Here is a 24888-nt window from a genome sequence, read left to right on the forward strand (position 1 = left end):
ATTTAGGTCAAATTTAAATGAAAATGGATCTGATCCAGCTCAGAGGGTGTCTGCATTGGATCTGTTCCCTGAAAGGTGTTTTACCACTCTGGCACTTCAAGATGCTTGTGTCATTTTAACAGAGGCACTGTTGGAAATATTTTCATCCAATATGACAGCAGCAATGCTGCTCATAAGATAAATATTATTATTTTACTACATTTTAAAGATTACGTGTGGCAAAAAAATCTCCCTCAGAAAAAAACCCCCTAACTCAACATTAAAAGCACTGCTGTAAGCCCAAAGAAGGCAGGAGTTTATAAACTGAAGATAAGCAGCTTAGACACTACTTTGATCTGCTAAGTTTCAGCCCATTTTTATAAATCACTGAAAAGAGGAGGTCAAGCTAGAAACTGTCAGAGCCCCATTTAGGGCAAAAAGTCCTGGTAATGCTACCGAGTTGTTGTTGTTAGGTTTTTTAAATGGATAATCAGCAAGTTGCCTTGATTAAAAAATTCGCTAATAAACTCTGTATTCCACGCAGGAGAAGGACATAGATATCTCTGAAGTGCTAAAGATTCCTCTCACGCATCCTTCACTTTTCTGTGACCACTGTGCCTTGCCTGCCACCTTGCTTAAGCTGAGGCCGAAGTGCCAGGAATTGGACTTTGCCAGATAAACCTTAATTCTCCTTTCTCGTTTGAAATTATATATAGCAGAAAACTAATTCGGAACCACTAAAAATAGGTTTGCCCTTACCCTTTTTCTGAGTACCTACCCTTATTAGCCTGTGCCTTTTTACCCTATTTATGTTGCAACTGGAGATCCACCAGAAGATTTTCCAGAAGTGTAATCCCTTTGAAACTGAGGTATTGCCTGTAATAAAGGTAGAACGTATGGGCCAGATATTTAAAGGATATAAATTGCCATGGCTGTATTGCTGCATATCTGGCTTTACAATGCCATAATAATACCTTCTTGCTTCAAAACCCTTCCGATTTATCTTTTTGCCTACCCAAGCTGCAAGAAAGAAGCTTTCGTACCTTTAGCACTTCATTAGTGCCTAATGTAGCCGGTTCATAAGACAAAACGCAGGTCTGGAGCTGCCCTCTGTAAGGCTCATCGTCTTTGATGTGGACAGAATACAGCAGATAACAAAAAAAAAAGACAGACATTTGAAAAAAGTACACAGTGTGAGTTCTATTAAATCCTCTGCACAGGTTCATTTTTCATTTCCAGAAGGCTGACAGGGCTCACATAAAAATTCTCAGCGCAAGGCAGGCATTTCCATCTCAGCAAGAAATACCACAAAATTTTGTCATGATGGAAGTACTGACACAGCCTTAACTGTAATACCAGCCTGACAGCAAGCTGATTAGTTTGCATAAACCTTCAAATTAAGAAACTGCATTGGAATAATAGAATTATGTATCTATGGTTTTCTTTAGGCTTAGTTTTAGTCTGGCTACACATTAAGTAGCTTTTTATTGTTTCACATCATCTATTTCCTGAGATACAGGGCAGATTTACATTAGAGGGTTTTGGTGGTACAGCTATACCTCCAAAATCCTAATGATATAGTCCTTGTCTAGTTTTGAAAACATCTTGGCAATAGTATTTATAGTGTTTCCCCACCCCCAGAAAAAAAAATGTACAACAAAAGGATGTTGTGTCAGTTTAACCACATCTGTACTAGAGCCCTTTACCTAGCAGATGGTATGCTAGCAAAATTGCACCCTAAATAAATAAGAGTAGTAGTGTGGTAAAGAAAGAAGTGCCTCCTTTTAAAAAACAGAGAGTAGGTCAGCAACTCTGTTCTGTTCTCTGTGACACTTACAGATGCTGTAGCTTCCTAATGGTCATATATCCATACTGCCAACAACTCTTGCCTTGTTTTAGGAAAAATGACCTTGTTTGTCAGTATTTTATAAGATGCTTAATATGAAGCATTTCTTACCATGCTATCTTACTGTTCCTATAAAACTTTTAAGGGTGAGTCTCTTCTCATGATCATTTGCATCCTTCAGCCACTGGTAAGAAGAAGTTAGGGCTGTGAAGTGATTACAAAGTGCTGCAAATACAGTTTGAAGCCAGTCACTGGTTTAAGATTCTGTATTCTTATAGCATAGAAACCCTAACAACCTGTATTTGGATACTGGCAAATAAAAACAGCTTAAATGTTTTAGTGGCAAGTAGGATACATTAGTATTTTACTTTGGGTAAGGAGTGCTATTCTGAAAAAATTTCCGGCTTCTCCCCATTACCTATGCTTTTTTCTCATTGGAGTGCAGTCTCAGAGCATGCAAAGTGGATTCTTTTCAGATGAATGAAATCAAAGCTATCACTAATAAGCATGTGTCAAAAACCTATTCTTATTCCCATACTGATAATCAGATATATAGCTACATGTTAAACTACATCCAACCAACTATTTGAAAGTCTAGTAAGTCTGTGATATTAAATAATCAATTTTTTTTAGGACCAGTCCAAACCAGCCAAGGATACCTTTAAGAAATCACTGTAAGAAGCGATGGAGTAGACTGAATCCAAGTAATACCATAAACAATACTGTGGGTTGTAAATAGAATAAAGTGAGTTTAATATGTGGAAAAAACAATATTGGCACCATAATAGGGCTATGACATCAATGGCAGATGCAACATGAGAAATTAGATAGATAAATGTAAATAATCTGAAACTAGTAGAGATTTTAGAGAATAGTGGCTTCCCAAGCTGAAGCCATTTTCATGACTCAGATTCCTAAGCATGCCAGTGCCAAAAATCCACAGTGCCTACAAATTTCCATTCCTTCCAGTGAAGTAATACGCCTCTGGTTTTCAATGTAGCATCATTCTGGGTTAATAGGTAATGCATTGGGTCTTATAAAGTATGATTCAATTTATGTGCTCTAGTCCCATTAGTGCTATTTGCAGAGCACAAGTATCCAAGAGGGGTCTGATTTAGTAGGTCTTTAAAACGAAACACTTCTGCAAAGTCAGTTTAGTTATACTGTAATTCTACCCTGAGCCTAGTGATTATGATGGATGCCAGACTGACAACGTCAAAAACCATGCAGCATAGTTTGCTCATACTCTTCTGACAGCTTCGGGGACAAACTGTAAGAGTAAGTTCACTCTTCACACAGTAGGTCCATAGATTATTTCTTCAGACAACCAAAGACGTGTCATTGTGATAGTGGCTTTTATCATATGGACATCTGTCCTGCTGAAACTGCTGGGGCTACCAACTAGTTTCAGATAAACTACTGCAGCCACCAGCTGATCATGACTTCCAGTTGCTGTTGACCCTGGCCATAATTATAGCAGTGACCTAGAAGAAATCAAAGGCTCTGTGTCTCATTACCAACCCCCTGAACTGTCAAGGCCCATTATCTTATGGAGAAGTTTCTTCTTCTGCACAATAGTCTTCAGACTTGCCCTCGTGCAGGAGAAAAAAAAATTGCTTTGCTGTTTTCAGATGTTAGAAAAGTCTCCGTAAGAGCTCTTATGGCTTTTTAATATTGGTGTAAAGAAGAATTTATATATTTCTCTTGGAAAATTCTCCTCAGGGATGCATGCAACTGTTACTCCTTAAAGTCCTGAGCCTGTTTCCATTGAAATCCGTAAGAGCAGCAGGCTTTGACCTTAGGTCAGCATAAGCTTGTGATGATAAATTAATAGGCCTTTATGTATGGTAAGTCAGCCAGAAGTTTTTCCAGAGTGGTAACTGTGTCCCTGTTCTTAAAAGACGCTCTTCTTTCCTATTAACCAGACTTTCTAAAAGAAAGCACCAACAATGCTTCACTCAAAAATTGCATCCCCTGGATATTTCTGTGAGAAGAAAGACAGCCAGCTCTCTTCAGAAAGGCTGGAGTGTTTTTCATAGCACGCTTGTTATACTGAAGCAGTTTCCTTTCTTCTTGTACCAGCTATCCTATTAAAGCTTCTACTATTCCAGCTTTGGCTTCTTAATAGCTTGGCTGACCGTCGTGCCCATCTATGGTGCAAGGAAAACCAGACACTGTCTTCCTCCGAGGCCTCGCAGCAGGCGGGGTGGCTGTGGCACAGTCACCGAGTCCTGATTTCGGGCAGTGCCGCTCCATCAGTCTCTCACGGAGGGACAGGAGTAGCTGGCAAGGTGCAGAGGGGTGCCGGCACCACCCCGCAGGGTGCTCGGGAGTTCTTGCAGGCCCACCTCCAAGTAAGGACAGGACAGCCCTTTGTTCACGGTACAGTTAGCCCCTTCTTGCAAGATGAAGTCTCCTACCCGCTCACCTCGACAGCAAAAAGGAGCATGATGGAAAGGCCTCTATCCTTTTGGTTTAGCCCTGTTGACTTTGATCCCATCCCTCAGGATTAGTCTTCTGTGTGCTTGTGTTCAGCCACAGTTTTGGGGGAAGGGCAGCCGCTGGAGGTGAGAACCAGTGTTTGTGAAAGGCAGAGGTAACACCATCACCCTCTGCCCGAGCACGAGATGCTGTTGGCTTTGCTGTCTTGCATATGTTACTATAAAAAATAGGCACTGTACTTTACTAGTGTTTCACGTCCCCCCAAATCAATCTATTTCATCTTAACTAAATTTAAAAAAAAAAACCTTCATTTTTAAAATGCATTTTTAAATAGCTGCTATTTCTTGTTGACTTATTGTGTTATATCTAGTTTTGTCTTCATGCTCCTTTTTGAATGCGAGGTATTTTTGAGTAAAGAGAAACTTCTGTGTGATTGTTGCTCAGCACCCAGAGCACTTTTCTGAGTTTTTGATCAACTGCAATTTGACAAGTAGCTGCTTTTTTTTCCCTTCCCCCTCTCACAAACTGGGCAAGCAGGCACATCCTGGAGCAGCATTAAAATATTGGCAAGTCATGTTCTTCAGGGGAAGGCCTGGATGTCGTTTACTAAAAATAATCTGAAATTTATTTCAACAGATACAGTAAATGTATAGTCCCTGGAAACTTTCAGACCATCTATCACTCCCACATCTGTCTCTCTCAAATGCTTGCCTACGCGAACCAAGTATGTTGAAACTACTCAACCCACAAATACCAGTTGCCCATCTGGGTAGTTTCCGCTTTATCAAAGATTCACACTCTGGTTACTTACAATGTGCCCCACTTTTGTGGAGTAAAAATTAATAAAATTAATCATCATAAATATCCTTTTTAAAGCAACTTAATCCATGCTTATCCTCCCAAAATCTCCACAGGGAACTAAAACAGTGTTAGGATTTCCTTCTTATTAGGAGAGAGAGAGCGTATTTCAGCAGCTGGTCTTATCAAAGCCGTAGGCGAAGTCTGCGTTTCATGGGGTGAGAACCGAGATCATCAGTCCTGGGTCTGTCTGTCCATCACACCAGTTAATAATTCATTTTTAACAGCTTCCTCAAGTTTCAGAGTATCCATTTTCCAGACAGATTGTTACAGATCATCCTGCCCAGAAGCATGGCAGAAATTGTCAAAAACAAACCCAAATGAAAAAAAAAAAACAACACTTTTCAGGTTCAGACATTTAAATGGGGTCCAGGCAAGTGCATGACATGAAAAGCTTATTAAAAGACATTCTACTTTTTCATTATTTTATGTGGTTGTTAGTTAAAGATCAGAAGATGTCTCCTCATTCTTTCTTGAATCCCCAGTTTTGTGAAGGATAATAACCCAAGGGAAAAAACCACTCCATTCTCTATGGCTTCCTAATAACAGCTGTGGTTATTACACAAGGTTAATGCACAGAGACCACAAAGTCATTTCAGGCAGGGCTGTGTTAATCCATGTTCTGTAAATGAGAACACTTCCAATGACTTGGCATTTTCTACTTAAATCTATTTTTTTTTCATTCCTTTAGGACAAAACTTTGTTCCATGCGGTAAGCAGCAGCTGCATAGATTGCAACCCAGCCGAGAAGAAGATTTTCATGAACAGATGTGATCCTTTATCTGAAACTCAGCAGTGGATTTTTGAACATATTAATATGACTGTTTTAGAAAAATTTAACAGCAAGGCCAGTTCCTAGAAAGAAAAAAAAAAAAAGAATGAACGCACCCACTTACGTACAGACTGCAGACTACATTTTCGCCAGCATCTGGGTCGGAGGAGTCAGGAATTAGATTTCCTAGATCCAGGAAATCTGTTCTGAGGCTTAAGAAAATGCCACAGCAAGAGCCAGCAGGCTGTCCTTGTGGATGTACAATATCTGAAGAACTTGGCCAAGAGCCTCACCGGATGCTGCTGAGAAGTTCAGGCTGAAAATTCCCTTGCTGGTCGAGGGAAAAACTTTTTGTTTAAGAACTGTTTAAAAGTACTCCAAGTTAATAAAGTAAAACAAAACTCTAGAGTTTCTCAGGTCAAATCCTGCTGTAGCGAGTAGCTCAGAACAGATGCTATAATTCAGGATGGGTATATGGTGTGCATGACGGCTACAGGAACCTGAAGAAATCCCAGGTTTTAGAACTAAACATGCTGGTAGAAGAATAACGATGTCCCAGCACTCCTTAGACAAGATATATGCTCTGTTGACATTCTCTTAATAAAAGGCTGGGTTAAGCAGGTTTAACCCTCAGAACTGCTGCAATTAATTTTAAATACCTCCCTTTTACATTCCATTCATTACGGAAATAGGAATGGTAGATATCTTAGGGTCTAGAATTACACTGTAGTGAAGCATGAAATAAGCTGTAAGGTTTTGCCCTCACTTTTACCCCCTTGAGGAAAAAAAAGTAAAGCAATCAAATTTCTAGACATGATATATTTATCAATTGTGATTCAAATCGCATTGTCACACTAGGTGAGATTTTTTTTTCAGTGACAAATATAACAGCAGCAGCTACAGCATAATGGAAGGCTTGTGGACTAGCTATCCTTTCTAAAGGAAGAATCCTTACCAAAGTATAAATTAAATTGAAAATAGGCTGGAAAAAAAAACATCAGGAGAGTAGGAAGTAATTGCATACTGCATGCTGAACTAGGTTGGTCAAATTAACATTGGTAGACTGCCATCGCCTAGAAGTGTGTTGGCTCCCTGCAGTGCAGCTTAAAAGATCTTGCGGAGATCTTGCAGTGCTCTCGGCGGACAGGAGTGGAGGGAAAAACTGACATGAAACTAGCTGGGTGGTTTCAGAACTTTTGAAATCCGTGATGAAAATCACATGAATTTGCCAGGGTTAGCAAGTGAATGGCATTTTAGATCTCATGATGGAGGAAATGAGAAGTGCAAACAACTTCAGTGTTACACTATTTAGGTGCTTTAGGCACAGGCACATTTCAGATTAAGACAGACTTCCGTCACATTGATGATCACGACAGCCCATGGTGTCCCTCAGACCCATCAAGCTGTTGGCATGAGAGGCTTCTAAAGTGGGGGGGGAGGGGAGAACTATGGTTCCTGTCAGCAGAAAACTGTTAATACTGATGTGTGGAACATAATTGATAGGTTTGGGATTTTTCAAGGTAAGAGCAAGTATAAACTTATGTCAAGTAAGTACGTGGCCTGCTTTTACTTGAAAGATGAATTGACAGATAGATCACATCCTCTAAGAGGTAGCTGGAACAGCGCTTTCAGGTTCCAAAAATAACATATGTAATTAAGTTGCTTATTCTGATTGCTGGAGAGGTGGCTGACTAACCGAAACACTGATGTGCAATCTACCCTGTTTTGAAGGAGTAGGGTGACCGTGGTTTGTTTATTGCTCCTTAAGCTGTGTTTGTGCACAAAGAGCATTGATTGCATCCAGAGGATGGTTCCAGTACCGATAACTACGTGCTATTTTGTGGCAGCACCTTGTAGTTTTAGATTAAGACCCAAAATTGTAGATCATAGGAACTTTTTAGGAAGGGAATGAGATCCTGTAGCATTCAGGATGCATGCACTTGTAAAATTGTGAAATGCATCTATCCATTGAGCAATTGCTGCAAGTTAGTGAAGAGATATTTCAGATAATCTGAAAGAAATGTGTCTATAGAGTTAGACTTCTCCTTTTATGATTTGAAAATAAGTGAGCTTGTTTAGGTATTGTTTAAATTTCATCTGAAGATGTGGTGCACTCAGGAACCGAAGCAGTAAGGCTACTGAATGAGGGTGCTTCAGACTTGTTTAGCTATCAGTACACAGAACCAGACGAGGCACTGCAGACTGTCAGCCTTCCCAGGTGCAGTTCTTGTAGCTTCATCTGTTTGCAGCCCGAACAGGAGGAAAGAGGATTTGGAAAAAGAAGCAAATGGCTGCCTAAAATGTAAATGCAGGCAGCCCTCGAGCTGCTGATTGTAACTGGCCTCGAACTGTCAGAGTCCTGGAAGCAACAGTGTATGCCCAAAACAGAGGCAAAGGAGAATTGCTAAACGAGCTAAGCAATTCATGTCACCCACAGATTGGTAGGGTTATATCATTCAGTGTCTGACTGCATCTCAGCGGTCTGGTTTTGAAACGTCTAATGGGAACTAGGCTGCTGTTGGGACAAAGAACTTCCATGCCTTTTACATCCCTCTGAGTAATATTGCACAGCATCTTGCACTGCCAAAGAAAACATTCCCCTTACTCATAGCTGGATATTAATTGTAAAATCTAGCAGTCCTCGTCAGAAAACAAACCACATAACTAATATTAAAGTGTTCTGAGGGGAAAAAAAAATGTTATCTAAGTAGTGTTTTCGGGTTGTATAGACAAAATATAAGAAAAATATATTGGAGTTTGTTGTGGGTCAGCAGTGAGCAACTGTTGATCAACCTGAAAATATAAACATTAAATGAAGGTCCATATCTTGAGAAAAATTTAATAAACATAGAAACACACATACGTGCATATATATGTGTGTGTATTGGTGTACATATTTATATGTGACAAGTGGAAATAGGTAGACGGAGGAGAGAGGTTTGTTTTCACTTCATGGGCTGACCATTCAAATATTTAGTATAACCAGAACTGCACAGAAAAAAGTTATCGGACACAGTAGTCTAATGGTGAAGACCGTTATATCACTGCTTTCAGTTTAAGCAACTTTCTCTTTTTAAAAACTGAGACAAAAAAAGCTGGCATGCAGCTTCACCACAGCCAGCTGTAATCCTCCTACTGTGGGTACAAGGTGGCCCTAGGGACAGCGTGCATCAGTGCTGTGCTCCTGTAACATCTGGGATGATGGATTCGCAAAATGTTTATGACTTGCTAAGCACAGGACTCCTTCAACAGAAAGTTTTATTAATAATAAATGATCATCCCTACCTCTAAATTAAATTCTATCTTGGGTCTTCTGCAAAGCTTTCCACTGATAACAGTATTTCATGACTAATTTAACATTCAGAATTTCTCTACGCCTGCGTACAACCGTATCTTTTCCACCCAACAAACATCTGAACAACTTGATAGGATGGACAGATATATCTTCCTCTCATATTTCACTAGGAGCATTTAGCTTTAATATGCATTTTTCCAAAATGCTATGAAGTTTTTTCACAGATTTTTTTTTAAATACCAGATACTTCTGAATATATTTTGAGTCTTGTGCACAAGTAGCGTTAACCGACATGGGCTCATCATTTCAGTGGAGCTATACTAATCTGCCCCAACTGATGACTTGCTTCATGTTTTTTCAATTAATTATTTTATGGCTGAGAGGGCTTTAATCAACATGCCTGAAAGGAAGGTCTTTGTATGTTAAGAGTTGATCAGCACCTACCCTAAACTTTTCCCATTTAAGGTGATCTGACTCTTTTTCTGTGGCCAGCAAACTACTACCACAGGAGAGAGCAACTAGAAAAGCTGGAATAAACACCAAGTGCAACTAAAATGCTAAAATCATACGTGTTCCCCTGCATATGTTCCAAAATCCAACCTAAACAGAAGCCTTGTGGGAGAGGGCTTAAAGGGGAGAGGAGGAGCTGGGCAACAAAACATTTCACCTGTCAGAGAGCAGCCTTGTTGCAGAGGCGTGACAAGACTTCACTTTTCATTGGGCGCAGTCTTATTTCAGAACATTGAGATTGCTTTAGAACAAATGTTTCAGCAACATTATGGATATTTTAATGATGTGATGTGTACTTCCTGGGCGTTATCAGTTTACAAATAAACGGTCTGTAGCTGCTGAAGTAGGTCTTCCTCATGATAAAGATAGACTAAGCTTGAAAGGAAGCTGGCAAGCACTTAAAAACCTTTGATTGCTGTCAATTTACCAGGCATCAATGTCTCCATGACCTCAGAGAAATCGGATGCATGCCACAGATGATCATAGAAGAAACGTGTATAAATAGCTTAACTAAACTGATTTGGTGGGTTGCACTTCTATAAGATGTCACCTTTGTTTGAAAAAAAAAAACCAGTCATCGTAATCAGAATTCATTTGCATTTTTGCTGATAGCTTCTGCAAAGGACCGAGTGAGTGGGACCCTTTTAACCAGACAGACTGGGGCTGGAGCATTTTAGGAAGGCAGTACTGGGAGACTTTCACTGTGGCTGCCACCAGTATCCATTTTCTGTTTAAAGAGCATCAATCTTTAATGCTGTTAGCCCAGCGTTTTTCAAGAGAACACAAGATGCACATTAAAAAAAAGAATATGATAATGGATTTATTTTTATTTTTTAATCCATCAAGGTTGTTAGGGAAACCATTTCAGAACCCTTGAAAACAAAAAAGCTGATCAGAAGTAGGTTTCTTATAGCTGGTATTAAGCATATAAAGTTCATGAATTAATTTGTTTAGTTCCCTTCCAAATCTAGTCTGTATATCCTCTTAGAAAGAGGAAAAGGGTCCAAGAGTGCTTTCATATAAGATTTTGAGGATCTTGCCCTGTCCGAAAGAAAGTTTTGAAAGACGTTTAAAAAATTATCAGGAATAAGCCAAAAGGTAATGGGAAAAAAAAAAAAATACCTGTACTAAGAGATTTTGCTAAACTTCTTGTTCTATAATAGTATTCATTAACTGGAAAATTTTAGATGAGTAAGTAATACAGTTTAGTAAATTTTTAGTGTATAGTGCTTTCTAGATAAGATTTTTACTCTTAAGAAAATCAGATTTTAGTGAATCTGTATAGCTATTTGCTGACAGGGGGTTTTTTAACCAAGTGTAATACATAAATCTGTCTTGAGGTCTCCTGTAATCTTGTATTTCCTTGTTATATTTCTGAATGCACTGGACTGAAGAAAATCTAAACAGAGGGGAGAAAAAAAAAAAACCTCTAAAAACTATCTAAGAAACCTGTGTAAAAACAAACAATGAGAAAGTTAAGCCAGAGATGACTAGAAAAATGCCTCACATTTCCTGAAAGCTCCAGCAGCATTCAGAAAATTCATTTGCTCTGTGCGGTGGCTTTCTATTCTTTCAGGGTATCGTTGATATCAGTGGTGCTACCCCTGAAGCAGGGCTTCTGCAAACGATGTGCTATCAGTTGGCACAGCAGATGGACAGCATGGTGCCAGAGAAAAAGAAATCACTTTCTAGGAGCAGTTCCTGAAAAAAATTGCCTTCAGACAGTCTGGTATGCCTTAAGAGTCTTAGCTATTTCTAAGGTTCCCATTATCTTAGTATTTTTGTCTTTTTTTACGGGACTTGGTAGTGCCAAAGGCGATTCAGTGGCCCTTGTGAAAACAATACAGACAACAAGGGAACAATGCGGACATGGGTTAAAACAAGAGGAATTTGTGGTTACCTAAAGGTGTCGCGTCTGCAACACTGTCGAGCAGGTTAATTACACACAAAGAGAAATCTCCTTTTTCTGTGTGGCCATCGTGGCGGATGCCCAGCTTCAGGGAGTATATGAATGAGCAGGAGCCTTGCAAAGCGGGCCAGTAGGAAAGCCCATTCTCAGCAGAAGATGTAGCAAAAGTCACGATGACCCATTTTTGAGCAGCAGACGAATAGGGCGTTGAGACAGATGTGACGGACAGTGTAAGGGATGTGAGGCAAGCTGCAGTGAGGGAGTCTGCTAAGTGGTGCTATCTAAAAGATATTAAGACATAGGAAAGGAAAACTTGGTCCTCATTAACCTTAGCCCTCATTAACCTTGGCAGTATCCCTAATGCTTTGTCAAAGTATTAGTTGATTTAATTAAGTTAATCCTTCACCTCTACCAGTTAAATGACTCAAGCTGGAAGGAATCGCAGCCCAAGCAAATTTCTGTTGATCAGCTTGGAGCATCTAATTGGCACAAAACACTACTAGGCACAGTTTAGTCAAAAACCCCAGCTGGCACCAGAACTAAAACGCTGTCCTCAGCCGGAAAGATCTGTAGGCCCCTGGCATGCCTCTGTGAAAAAAGGTTTCACTTGCCTAAAGGAGTGATTGATGGTAATGATCTTAGATTAAGAAGATCAGGAGTCCTGAGCTTGCACAGAGGTGAAAGGCCAAATGTTGAGATTAGGAGATGGCAGTTTAATTGAGGAAGGAAGGAGGCAATAGGTGGTCAAAGGGAAGAAGCAGGAACTGGGTTTATTTCTGGATGTGAAGGAAGCCTGACCTACAAAGGTCAACCCCTGATAATTTTGGGTACCTCTTCATACCAGAGTTTGCATGTTTATTTCCATCGCAAACGTTCAGGAATTGAGAGGCAACCAGTTCCACCCCCTCCTGCAGATCACTTAAGTTTAGAATAGAGAACTGCATGCTCTGAAATGTATTGATCGCGAGCGCAACAAGACCAAAGCCTTGGTGGACACTCAGCCAGTGCTGAGTTTCCCACCAAAGTATGTGTGCGCGTTCCTGACGATACTTTGTGGATAGTGCGTGGAAGCAGAACGTTATGGTCGCTGTTTTACCTCAGCTCAAGGTTTTGGTGCATCTCAGGCTTTTCTGAAGAAGGAAGAGTGTTTAGCTGAATTTTCCAGGAAACGTCAGCTCAGATCAGTAGATGCCTACTCCCTATGTGGATAGAGACAACGCGTGTTTCTCTTCAGACATCACATGCAGCTTTTAAAAATAGAACAGTGTAGCTCTGCCTTCATACTTCCTTGCAGCGTTCACCTCTTTTTATCCATTTCAGTTATTTTATTTATCCTTTTTCCAGCCTTCTGCTGGCTTCCCATCTGCAGAATTCTTCCAGAATGGTGGTCCTCTTTCTTCCCTCCTTTCTGGTTTGTGCTGAGAGGTATTTCTGCTGTTGCAGATCCCTTCCTTAAGATAAGAGCAATGAAAGCTGCTTTGATCTTGACTTGGCAGAGCCACAAGTCCTTCTGCCTCGGGTACTTCGCCTGCTGCAGCTTGTGCTAGCAGAGGGGTGGGGAGGAGAAAGGTACCTGAGGGGAAGGAAGTTCTGTCCTTATGGGTCAATCTCACTACAGGTTTTGTCTGTAGAAGAGTTATAGCTTGTAGCACAGACAGACAAACGTCTTTGAGGGAGAAAACTGCATCGGTGATTCCTTACCCATCTTCAAAATTCAGTGCTACCCAGAGAGGGGAATGTGTAGGAACAGAGGCGGCTTATTCAGTAGATGAACTTCTTGGAAATGTTTAGAAACAGCTGAACTTAACCTTGGCAAGCAGGTTTTAACTTGTGATTATCCTTACTGAGCTAACATAGAGACAAGAAACTGTTAGAATTATATTAAAATGAGGTTTGCATAAGCCACCAATGGGTTATACCAACTTTAACTGAAGGCATTATTTCAAATCTGAAACGGATGTGTAGTCTCTGATGAGCGCATGATACTGGTTAATGTCTAGTCAAGCTGCAGTGAGTCAGAGGGGCTCTTTTTACAAAACCCCCAAAAGAGAGAGATTGTCCAACGTGCAGCAGCTTTTGCTTTCAGCTGTACAAGGCTCCAGTTTTTTCCCCAATGTGTCAGCAAAGGTAATATATATAAAAAGATGTCCCTGCGATGCTCATTGTCAAAGCTACATTGCAGAGATGGCAGTAAAACATCACCTTCTCTTTCCTTATAGCAGACAACCCTTTCATTTGTTTCCTGTTTGTTTTTATACACTTCCAGAGTAATTTGTTTGTGACCAGAACACATGGATAGAAGCTGTACCCTGTCCCTTCGCTAAAGGAGTTCCTAGGAAATCGGAGTACCGGTCTGAGGGCTGGACAAATGCACTGTTAAAAGGATTGTCAGCCAAGGAAGAGGGATTTCATATGGAAGAAAAATAAGACACACACCCCCCCAAAGTTTGTTTTCCTTTATTCCCATCATATCAGCCTCCAAATTGCAGCTACTGCTCTACGTCTAAATGTATGGTAATCTACATCTGGACGGATAATGATGCTTCATCAGGGCTCTGCTGCCAGTTTCCCAAGTCTGCACCGTGGCTATATAAACCTGATCTTTGGGGCTGGGAGGCTTTATGGTTGCTGTTGCTGCAAGGGGCTCATTCCTTCTGGCTTTGGCCTGACCTGTGCTTTTCCACTTCAAACTCTGTTGGCCAAAGCAGCTGGGTACCGACCAGCTCTTCAGACGATCTGGACCATTGCACATCTTGTAACGCTTCGCAGCAGTCCAGCCCACAGAAACACACATACGGGTTACCAAGCATTAGGCGGCAAAATAGAAATTTGTGGTCTCTTCTGAGCCTCTGAGATGCCTCTATTTATCAACTTGCCTTTCTGATGGTCAGAGTGTTTTCCAGGCACCTCTGTGAATAAACACCCTTTCCTGCAGGTATCCTGCAAAATATCCCTTTCTCTCACTTTTCTGAGAGTCTGGAATTACAGCCTTCACTCGCTGTTAAACAACGTTCAGGACAAAACATTCCCTGGCAATTCAACTATTGTAAACTATTTTTAAAGGGCCAAGAAGAGCAGGAGGCAACTTTCTGTAATCCCTGCTACCTTGTGCTAGTAGGCAAGGCAGCCAGTGATGAGCTGGGCTGACAGGCGGCTAGTTGAGCTCAATCAACAAGCAAGACGGAGTTGTCTAATTTTCTGGGAATTGAGGTGAAATTCTTTGGTTATTGTAATTTAGGAAATATAGCGCTCTGAAAAAATGGGGAAAATATTTTCAGATGTGTGCATTTGAAGTATTATACGATAGACTACAGTTACTAATACATGCGTTATAATAAGTAAAAGGAAAACATACACTTCTGTGCTGACTAGTCTGAGATAGTTGGCTTAGTTGTTAGTAAATAACAGCTGTAGAAGCTTTGACCAACTTACTGATGCATTAAAATAATGTTTTCAAGACATGCTTAAAGGATTTACAGAGAGCACATGCCTGTAAATTAGTAGACTGTAATTAAGAAGTTGAACTATGGAATGAAAACTGTACACCTGTCCTATTTTATATTTGGATGTATTACGTGACGGAATACAAAGTAAAAGACTGCTGAAGTACAGTTAAAAAAAAAATTTACCATGATCTGAATGAATAAATACCTCTCAGAAGCTACAGCATTAATGTTTCAGTTTGTTGTACCTCTGCTGCCGCTACAATAACGTGCTGTGTCGAGTGGGTGAAGGACCGGACGAGCCCAGGCAGCCGCAGGGCTGCCCAGGGCCGTGTGGCCCCTCGCCATCCCCGCAGCCCCCGGCCACGCCGGCTGTGTGATGCCAACAGAAAGAGACACCAAAGTCATCTCCTCCAATGAAGAGCGCTGTTAGCTCCGGCAATATCAGAACTCGTATCTCAGATGGCCACTTAAATAAGAGGCAAATACAGACATGAGGACAAAACGGTCGTACGCACATAATAGTCCTCAAGTGACAAATAGGGAAGCATAGGAAAAGTCAGTGAGGATTTGATTCTAGTAAAAAGTCATGGAAGTAGAGATTTATTTGTCCCTCTTCCACACCAAAAAAAAATCCAAACCCACACTAGAAATTCTCAACACCACTGGTTCTATCTACAGCTGATAAGATCTAAAATACGTCATCTTCCTAAGCAGGATTAGCTTATGGAAAGTGGGTACCCACACTGCAGACATTTAGGAGTCATATAGGGGAACAGCAAGAGTCAATCAATCGTCTGCAAAGACTAGGGAAGGAAGAGTTGCTTATTACCTATTATTTTATTTATCTTTAAAGGAATTATTTTTCTTTTTTTATTTGCATCTCTTTCTTTGAGCGCTGTAACTGAACTTTATGCATACCCATACACTTCAGTTCTTCAGTGCTCTACATCTACCACAAAACTTTCTAATATAAACTAGTTGGTTAAATTAATCCCTGACATCCACTGCATACGGCAGAGTTGTGGTAGGATTTAACTGGACACAATCTAGTTTTTATTTATTCAGGCAGCTTTCTGAGGGAACAGTTAAAGTGAACATTGCTTCCAAAGACCTCTGAATGTCAAAAGTAGCAAATATTAAGAAAACTATAAGCATGCACTGAAAATACGTGACTGTTCCTTGTCTAGAGAGCTTAAAAGGGTGCGGTAGTTGAATGCAAGCTGAAGGCATCCCCAGCTGCAAAATGAAAAAAGAAAAGCTGTTATTTTCCACCTAAAGTGTTTGGGACTATTTCCTTACAGAACTGAACAAATCTTGGTAAATATCATTCCAGAATGATGATAAAATGAAATGGTGATTACAACAACAACACAAAATATGAGTAAGGGGGTTTTTATGAATAACAAAAACTCCTATCAAATCCCTAATGAGGCTGGAGTCCTTAATGTTACAGGCTCTACCCTTTGCAAGGGAACGAGTAGGAAAAAGAAAAAATATTATTAAAAGAACAATGAAGTGCTTTAGATACATCAAAAATAATTAGGCATTAGTTTTAATGTAGCCTACAGTCAAACAACAGAGGATTGTACCATTTGCGTCACTCGATGTTCACAGCCTGAGGAAAGCATCATGTGTAAAGAAACCAGAGAGCTTTAAGTGAATTGTGTGTCAATTATCTAATTACCTTTGATAACATCAGGTGCGAACCTTCAAGGAAAAGGTTTTAAAGAGCTTTTGCAGGTGGAGATACATCAGGAGAGTAATAAGACTCGAAGGGGGGAGAAAAGAAAGGAGAAGGGACTGCATGTCGTTCTGAGTGGCTTGTCCCCGGTTGCAGGGACAAGCGATGAACAGGAGTTCCTGGCACGCGTTTATCAACATGGAACACGGCATTTCAGCATGGGAAGAAGGACAAGGAGGCTGAGTGGTTTCTGCTCTGACTCTTCTTTTACTTCAAGGCTGAGATGTTGCCACACGTTTTCCTGCTGGTCTGGAAGCAGAGGAGTGTCCAAGCCTGGTGCCTCCCTCCTCAGCGATGCCTGCGGGTGGGGAAGGGTGAGGATGGTCTGTGGTCCTCCTGGCTGCACAGCTCCTCATACAGAAGGGAGACAGCTCCAGTGGAGGAGGTCAGCGGCAGCAGCAAGACCTCAGCCTTCAGGTACAGCTCCATATTAGCAGCAGCTGTTCAGAAGCGCCTGCAGAGCGCAGCTGCCCACGGCCTGAATTCCCATCACGAAGAGCCTGTGACACCACCAGCGCACCCAGTAGCTCCATGCGTTAGCTGCCTGATAGCTCAACGGTGGCACATGCATCCCTGCTTCTCTGACTTGGTAATGCCCTGCACCAGCTGGAGACGTGTTGTCCGTCTGCACAGCTGGGGATGCTCTGAGCTCTGCTCAACAAACTGCCCAGCCAGCTGGGAAGGAGATGCATCTGTGTGCTCCTGGTCAGTGGCAGGGTATCCTCCTGGGTTTCGAAAGGGGACTGCAGTGACCTCTTCAGCTGGAAGCCTTGAGGAGTGGAAGCAGAAGAGGGTATCGGGGGGGGGGGGGTTGCATTTGGATTATTCTAGTTAGATTCTTTTTTGGCTTTGAGGTAAGTGGGGAAAAAAAATCAGGATTTTTTTTTTTGTCTGCCTAAGTGATTCCTAAGTGACCTTCACCACTGTCTTAGTTAAACGCGTCTCCTGGTTTAGAACTAATGAGCTTCTGCTTTAAGGAAATGCCAGGATAAACTTTCATTCTGGCAAGGGGAAGTAAAACTGAACCAGGCAGGCAGAGAGACAAGTGGAAGAGCTGAGAAAGCACAGCCAGGAGACTAACCCCAGCGGTGTTACCTGCAAGTTAGTAACTCACAGCCCTTTACCAAAGAGGTTGGCTCTGCCTGAGCTACTAGAAGATGTACCCTGTATCTGGATTACTTGGTTATCTTCATCTCCTTGGTGCTTCCCAGAACCCAAACTGAGAGTGGGAAGTAAGTCACCAGTGGGCATCCCCCCCAGAGTGCCTCCTTGGACACACTTCAGGTGACCCAGGAGGGTCCATGCTGGCACCAGCAGCACCACCAGGACTTGACTGGTGGAGCTTTAGTCAGGGGGAAACTGCTGTCACCTGCACAATCCCATATCTCCCAGCTCCTCGCCAATCACACACAGCAGCAGACCATACCAAAGGGTATATAAAGGCTTTACAGATTCACTGTAGGTTTTTTCAAGCTGTTTTTCTTCAGGGACTCCTGTCTGTACCTCATGACTAGTGACCAGCTGTGGCTTCACCATTTTCATGCCAAGAAATCTGCATCTGCAGCCTTCTGAGAAGATATGACCTTGACTCTCCAAGCACCAGGACATGCAACTGAAAGGAGACCTTGCCAACCCAAACTCAGGTCAGTGACTAAACCATTTGATGTTGGCAAGTCAAGTGTCAGTACCGTAAGGGAGCTTATGAAGTCATTTGCAGTTGTTGCTTAGACCCGAGAGCAAGACCTGTCTATTTAACTGTTTCTGAAATACCAGCTGGGATGGGAAGCAGAAGGTGGGGAGACAGGGGTGGGTAGATGGGAAGACAAAAGTGCAATGTGGTCCACTGAGAATCCAGATGGTTTTTGCTACTAAAAGCTTATGAATGTGATACCAACAAGGGACACCAGCCGATTGGCACATAGGTCTTGAATAACCGTGGACATAGGCCTATTAAAATTCATGGCAAGCTGCATTGGCCGGTTTCCGTTTAGTTTTGTGACATGCTGTTTAGAAGAAATAAGATCTGTGGCCTTGACCTTTCAGGAGCTCTAACCTGCTTTTCAAAGCTCTGGCTCAAGAAATGACAGCCTTGCCATATCTGCACGTTGGCCACTTGGCAAGGGTGATGGTGCAATGTGCACCTTGCTGAGCAAAGGCAGAATGGCATCGCTTCCCATCCCACCTGGCCGCCAGCGTGCCCACTGCTTCTTGTGTCACTGCTGTGCTCGCTGCCACTTCTGCGAAGATAAGGAGAAGGCGCTTTTTTTGCAGTATAGGCAATACCAGCAGTCTCTCAAGCTGATAGGCAACGTGACATGGCTTAGTGAGCTACAGATGGAAAAAAAGGCAGCTTTACGTGTACTACCTGGAAGCATATCTAGCAAAATGTGATGCTCTGTGGCAGGTTAGCAAACATTTCTCACTTTTTTTTTTTGCAGTTAATTAGAAGAGCGTGTAGTACTTTGAAAAGCTTTGAGTACAACGTCTTGCCTCTTCCCTCTTTCCGACATAGCTTTTGCATTAAGAAATGCAAAGTACTAGCAGAGCACGTGTTGGTTATGAAAAGCAAAACCCAGAAATCTCATGTCCTCCGTGCTGGCTACTTTTGGTCTAGAGGATGTTGCTGAACTTTTGTGCCATTCAAAAAAAAAATGTTTCTCTTGCATCAGTCTTCCATCTGACCCATTACTGAGGTCTCCTTCAGCTAGCACGCTCTTTAAAGGCTGTGCTGGTTCTCAGGATGGACTTGTCAATGCATATGTGAAGAAATTAAGGACAGTCTAGCCGTGAATAAGGTCTACAACATTTTTAGTTCCCTGGAGAGCTTCCGTCAAAGTAAACCTAGAGTAAAATACTTCCCCATTTGAAGCAAGGTAAGCTAAACATTTTTCTGTTATTTGCCTGCCACAATATTCTTTACTTGGTGTCTGAGCACAGTAGTTGCTATATACAAATATTGCAGCTCATTTTTTTTGAAAAAGCATGTTATATCAGTAATAAAGAAAATAGTTTCCATTTCAGATGAAGAGACAATATATCACAAAATATTTACTCTGCCCAGAAGAGCAGCAATTTACAGACGATTTAACAGTCGTTTAAGACTTTTTTTTTTTTTTGGTCAGTATGTCTATACATTTCAAGCTTACAGCTTCATTTTTAACTAAGGTTTTCATTTGTGTGTTAAGTAATTTTAAGAAAAAGGATTAGACTTTGACTGGCTGGTATCTTTGAATTTATATTCCTCCAAAAGTACTAGTGATCTAGATCTGAGTTTTTATAGCATGTGGCATTTAAGGAGTGTTTAGCTTCCTGGGGAGTGTTTTAGATTTTTTTTTTTTAATAGATCACAGTCTTTACTTGCTTTTCTGGAGAGGGTTAGCACAAGCTCGTAAATGTTCAGCTTTTAAGCGAGGTAGAAAACTTCACCTCTTTGCCTTTGTTAGTTTAGTGGTCTTAGACCATTCACCAAACAGGAACACCTTCACTGACAATAGATCTTAGTTGTTCTCTTTCTCTCTGGCTCTCAAAAAAAAAAAAAAAAAAAAAAAACACCAACACCAAAACAAATAAATCATGATCTCATTGATCAGCTGGACGAAAAAACCTCACCGTGCTATTCATTTTTCCACAGATCCTGTAGAGGTAGCAGCAAGCGAGGTGTGAGGAAGGACAGGCAGACCCCAGTCACTGCACAGCCCTTGCCAGACTCTTGCAGTCCCCCAGGCTGGCCATGTCACGTAAGCAGAGTCACCTGGCACGGGGGAGACTTGTATCGCCCTCCTTCACATGCGTCTTGTCCCAAAACTGTGCCTCTCTGTAAGCTTTATTGATTGTAATGGCAACAGCTGTGCATGAGGACCAAATATGAGCTTACTCGCATGGAGACCTTCCCGTAAGCAAAGCCAAACCTCAGCAAAGGCGCTTGGGCTCCACAGTGCCAGGCGGTTTGTGAATCTGCAGCTGCTCATGTGGTGGGGGCAAGGAGTCCACTAGTTAGAAACATAGAATCATAGCATGGTTTGGGTTGGAAAGGACCTTAAAGATCATCGAGTTCCAACCCCCCTGCCATGAGCAGGGACACCTTCCACTAGACCAGGTTGCTCAGAGCTCCATCCAGCTTGGCCTTGAACACTGCCAGGGAGGGGGCAGCCACAGTTTCAATGGGCAGCCTGGGCCAGTGTTTCACCACCCTCAATACTTAATGAAATACAGTTTACAAGGAGAATACCTGTTGAGGCTTGGCTTCTCTCCAACAAGATGGAGCTGGTGGAAACGAGACTAGGAAACTGTTGTATAGGTCAGTGTCACATGTGCAAAAATGTGACAGTAACATTTAGTTTGTGCAAACAAAAAAAATGTTATTTTGTCTGAACGGCTGAGGCAAGGGGGACCTTGCTGCCTACACAGGCAACTTTCCTAAAAGGTTAAGTTTTCTAGATGGATTTAAAGAATTAAGGTTTTCTTCCTGCCTTTTGTAAACAAGCACATCGTGTTCGTCACCAGGGAAGGAAGCGTTAACACCACCTGCATTGGGAAGGGCCGTGGGATGCAGCACTGGCCCAGCAGAGAAGCGGAGGGGGAGCTGACAAACTCCAGCGCGGGTGCTGGGGCTCCCCGGAGGTGTGGGGTCTGCTCTGAAGGCTGTGGGTGCAGGGGGATGTCCCCACCGCCCCGGTGGGACAGCTGCTGAAAATCCCCTTGTAGGGGTCACCACCACCTGCTGTGCTGAAGCACACACTCTCAGGCCACGGTGAAGTTAATTAAATATAGAAGAGCTCCCAAAATGGACCTTTTGAGTTACCAAATTCACAAAAAAGTAACTTGCTCCATAAGCTACATAGCTACCTATCTGCAGCAAAGGATGCTGTGTCAGGTAACCCAGGCAGAATATAAATATTCTTGCTATACCTGAAGGCTTCACCTAATTGCTGTTTTACTTGCGGCAGCGATGCCTCAGAAGAAATTCCCCAAACCTCTAGAAGGCCCTGGTTCCTACTGCCATAGCAACAGAAGTCCTCCCTGCTGACAAAGCCAGCAGAGTCCAGAAAAGGTCACTGGAGAGCTTTAGAAAGCCCGGGCAGCTTTATCCTCAAAGAAAGAGGAAGAGGCACAACTCTGAAGCTGAAAAGACAAAATGGTTTGCCGGTGGCATGCGTCCAAAATTCACCAGTTCACCTCATAAAGTGTGTTCTTAGTGTGTTTGCATTGCCTTTAGGGCTATTTGAGCTCTCTGCGGGTTTTAGGGGGAGTGGAGGGGGACAGGGCTTGGGGAGCGAGGGTGGGAAGATTGCGTTTTTCTCTAGTTGTCATGGCTAGAAGTTATTCATGAAGTTGCAAAGACTGAGGCCTTATGGAAAAAGGCCCAGAGCTGCAAGAGCTGACACCAAACAGGAGAAAAATATCCTTCCTTTGGCTTGTTTTCTTCACTCTCCTGCTCCAGCGCTTGGCCGAGCAGATGTAAAACACGGCACGCTGCTTTTGGGGACACTGGTTACAGTACCAGGTCTGGGGTCGTCAGAGATGGCTTAGCCCTGCCGCTTATGACAGGCTGAGTTTGTGGGAATTGTCAGGTCCATTTACTGGATCCAGGCAGGATCATCCTCTGGTTGGAAAGCTTTTTAAAGAATTACCATTTTTGATGCAACCTGTCATGCTTCAGGCTGCATATGATTGCAGGAATTCACTCTTGTGTGCTTAAAGCATTTGTGTAACACTTCCTTAAACCTGTATAAACTAAAACTGAACATCTGATGATAACTATTCTGAGAAGAAAAGCATTTTTCCCCCCAAAAGGTGAACTAATACTGACGTGGTTAATACAGGGAAGAGGCTGAATGCACATTAGCAAGCACAGCCTGGCTCACTGACCTGAAACGCTGCGGTAGCTGAGGAACAACAGCCTGACTCTGGTCTCCTTCCCTTCACCTCTCCTAAAGAGGCTGTGCCAAGCAACCTCACTGGGCACCAAAATGAAGTAAAAAGACACACACCCCCACCCCTCTGTATTTAAAAAAGGACAAACTACAAGGTGCTGGATGGGAAAGTGTATTGAGGAGTCAGCTGCATCCTTGGTACTGCAGCCTCTGCTCCCAGCGCATGCTAAGCACTTAGGTGATCCTGGATGCAGGAAACTTCTTCAAAGCAGAAATACTTTAAAACACCTACAGAACACGCTTGTTGCTTAGACCCGAGAGCAAGACCTGTCTATTTAACTGTTTCTGAAATACCAGCTGGGATGGGAAGCAGAAGGTGGGGAGACAGGGGTGGGTAGATGGGAAGACAAAAGTGCAATGTGGTCCACTGAGAATCCAGATGGTTTTTGCTACTAAAAGCTTATGAATGTGATACCAACAAGGGACACCAGCCGATTGGCACATAGGTCTTGAATAACCGTGGACATAGGCCTATTAAAATTCATGGCAAGCTGCATTGGCCGGTTTCCGTTTAGTTTTGTGACATGCTGTTTAGAAGAAATAAGATCTGTGGCCTTGACCTTTCAGGAGCTCTAACCTGCTTTTCAAAGCTCTGGCTCAAGAAATGACAGCCTTGCCATATCTGCACGTTGGCCACTTGGCAAGGGTGATGGTGCAATGTGCACCTTGCTGAGCAAAGGCAGAATGGCATCGCTTCCCATCCCACCTGGCCGCCAGCGTGCCCACTGCTTCTTGTGTCACTGCTGTGCTCGCTGCCACTTCTGCGAAGATAAGGAGAAGGCGCTTTTTTTGCAGTATAGGCAATACCAGCAGTCTCTCAAGCTGATAGGCAACGTGACATGGCTTAGTGAGCTACAGATGGAAAAAAAGGCAGCTTTACGTGTACTACCTGGAAGCATATCTAGCAAAATGTGATGCTCTGTGGCAGGTTAGCAAACATTTCTCACTTTTTTTTTTTGCAGTTAATTAGAAGAGCGTGTAGTACTTTGAAAAGCTTTGAGTACAACGTCTTGCCTCTTCCCTCTTTCCGACATAGCTTTTGCATTAAGAAATGCAAAGTACTAGCAGAGCACGTGTTGGTTATGAAAAGCAAAACCCAGAAATCTCATGTCCTCCGTGCTGGCTACTTTTGGTCTAGAGGATGTTGCTGAACTTTTGTGCCATTCAAAAAAAAAATGTTTCTCTTGCATCAGTCTTCCATCTGACCCATTACTGAGGTCTCCTTCAGCTAGCACGCTCTTTAAAGGCTGTGCTGGTTCTCAGGACGGACTTGTCAATGCATATGTGAAGAAATTAAGGACAGTCTAGCCGTGAATAAGGTCTACAACATTTTTAGTTCCCTGGAGAGCTTCCGTCAAAGTAAACCTAGAGTAAAATACTTCCCCATTTGAAGCAAGGTAAGCTAAACATTTTTCTGTTATTTGCCTGCCACAATATTCTTTACTTGGTGTCTGAGCACAGTAGTTGCTATATACAAATATTGCAGCTCATTTTTTTTGAAAAAGCATGTTATATCAGTAATAAAGAAAATAGTTTCCATTTCAGATGAAGAGACAATATATCACAAAATATTTACTCTGCCCAGAAGAGCAGCAATTTACAGACGATTTAACAGTCGTTTAAGACTTTTTTTTTTTTTTGGTCAGTATGTCTATACATTTCAAGCTTACAGCTTCATTTTTAACTAAGGTTTTCATTTGTGTGTTAAGTAATTTTAAGAAAAAGGATTAGACTTTGACTGGCTGGTATCTTTGAATTTATATTCCTCCAAAAGTACTAGTGATCTAGATCTGAGTTTTTATAGCATGTGGCATTTAAGGAGTGTTTAGCTTCCTGGGGAGTGTTTTAGATTTTTTTTTTTTAATAGATCACAGTCTTTACTTGCTTTTCTGGAGAGGGTTAGCACAAGCTCGTAAATGTTCAGCTTTTAAGCGAGGTAGAAAACTTCACCTCTTTGCCTTTGTTAGTTTAGTGGTCTTAGACCATTCACCAAACAGGAACACCTTCACTGACAATAGATCTTAGTTGTTCTCTTTCTCTCTGGCTCTCAAAAAAAAAAAAAAAAAAAAAAAAACACCAACACCAAAACAAATAAATCATGATCTCATTGATCAGCTGGACGAAAAAACCTCACCGTGCTATTCATTTTTCCACAGA

General features: G+C 42.0%; 1 protein-coding gene across 6 annotated transcripts in view; it reads left to right on the plus strand.

The window, feature by feature from the left end:
• GALNTL6 (polypeptide N-acetylgalactosaminyltransferase like 6) overlaps positions 1 to 15271 on the plus strand; it is a 635741-nt gene extending 620470 nt beyond the window's left edge. For all 6 annotated transcript variants that reach the window (XM_075421728.1, XM_075421729.1, XM_075421730.1 and 3 more), the window contains one exon: positions 5817 to 15271. In XM_075421728.1, the coding sequence (XP_075277843.1) occupies positions 5817 to 5984 (168 nt within the window). In that variant the 3' untranslated portion in view covers positions 5985 to 15271. The remainder of the gene's footprint in view (positions 1 to 5816) is intronic.
• The last annotated feature ends 9617 nt before the right edge of the window (positions 15272 to 24888 follow it).

This window comes from Opisthocomus hoazin, chromosome 5 (genome assembly GCF_030867145.1).
Source record: "Opisthocomus hoazin isolate bOpiHoa1 chromosome 5, bOpiHoa1.hap1, whole genome shotgun sequence".
Lineage (NCBI taxonomy): Eukaryota > Metazoa > Chordata > Aves > Opisthocomiformes > Opisthocomidae > Opisthocomus > Opisthocomus hoazin.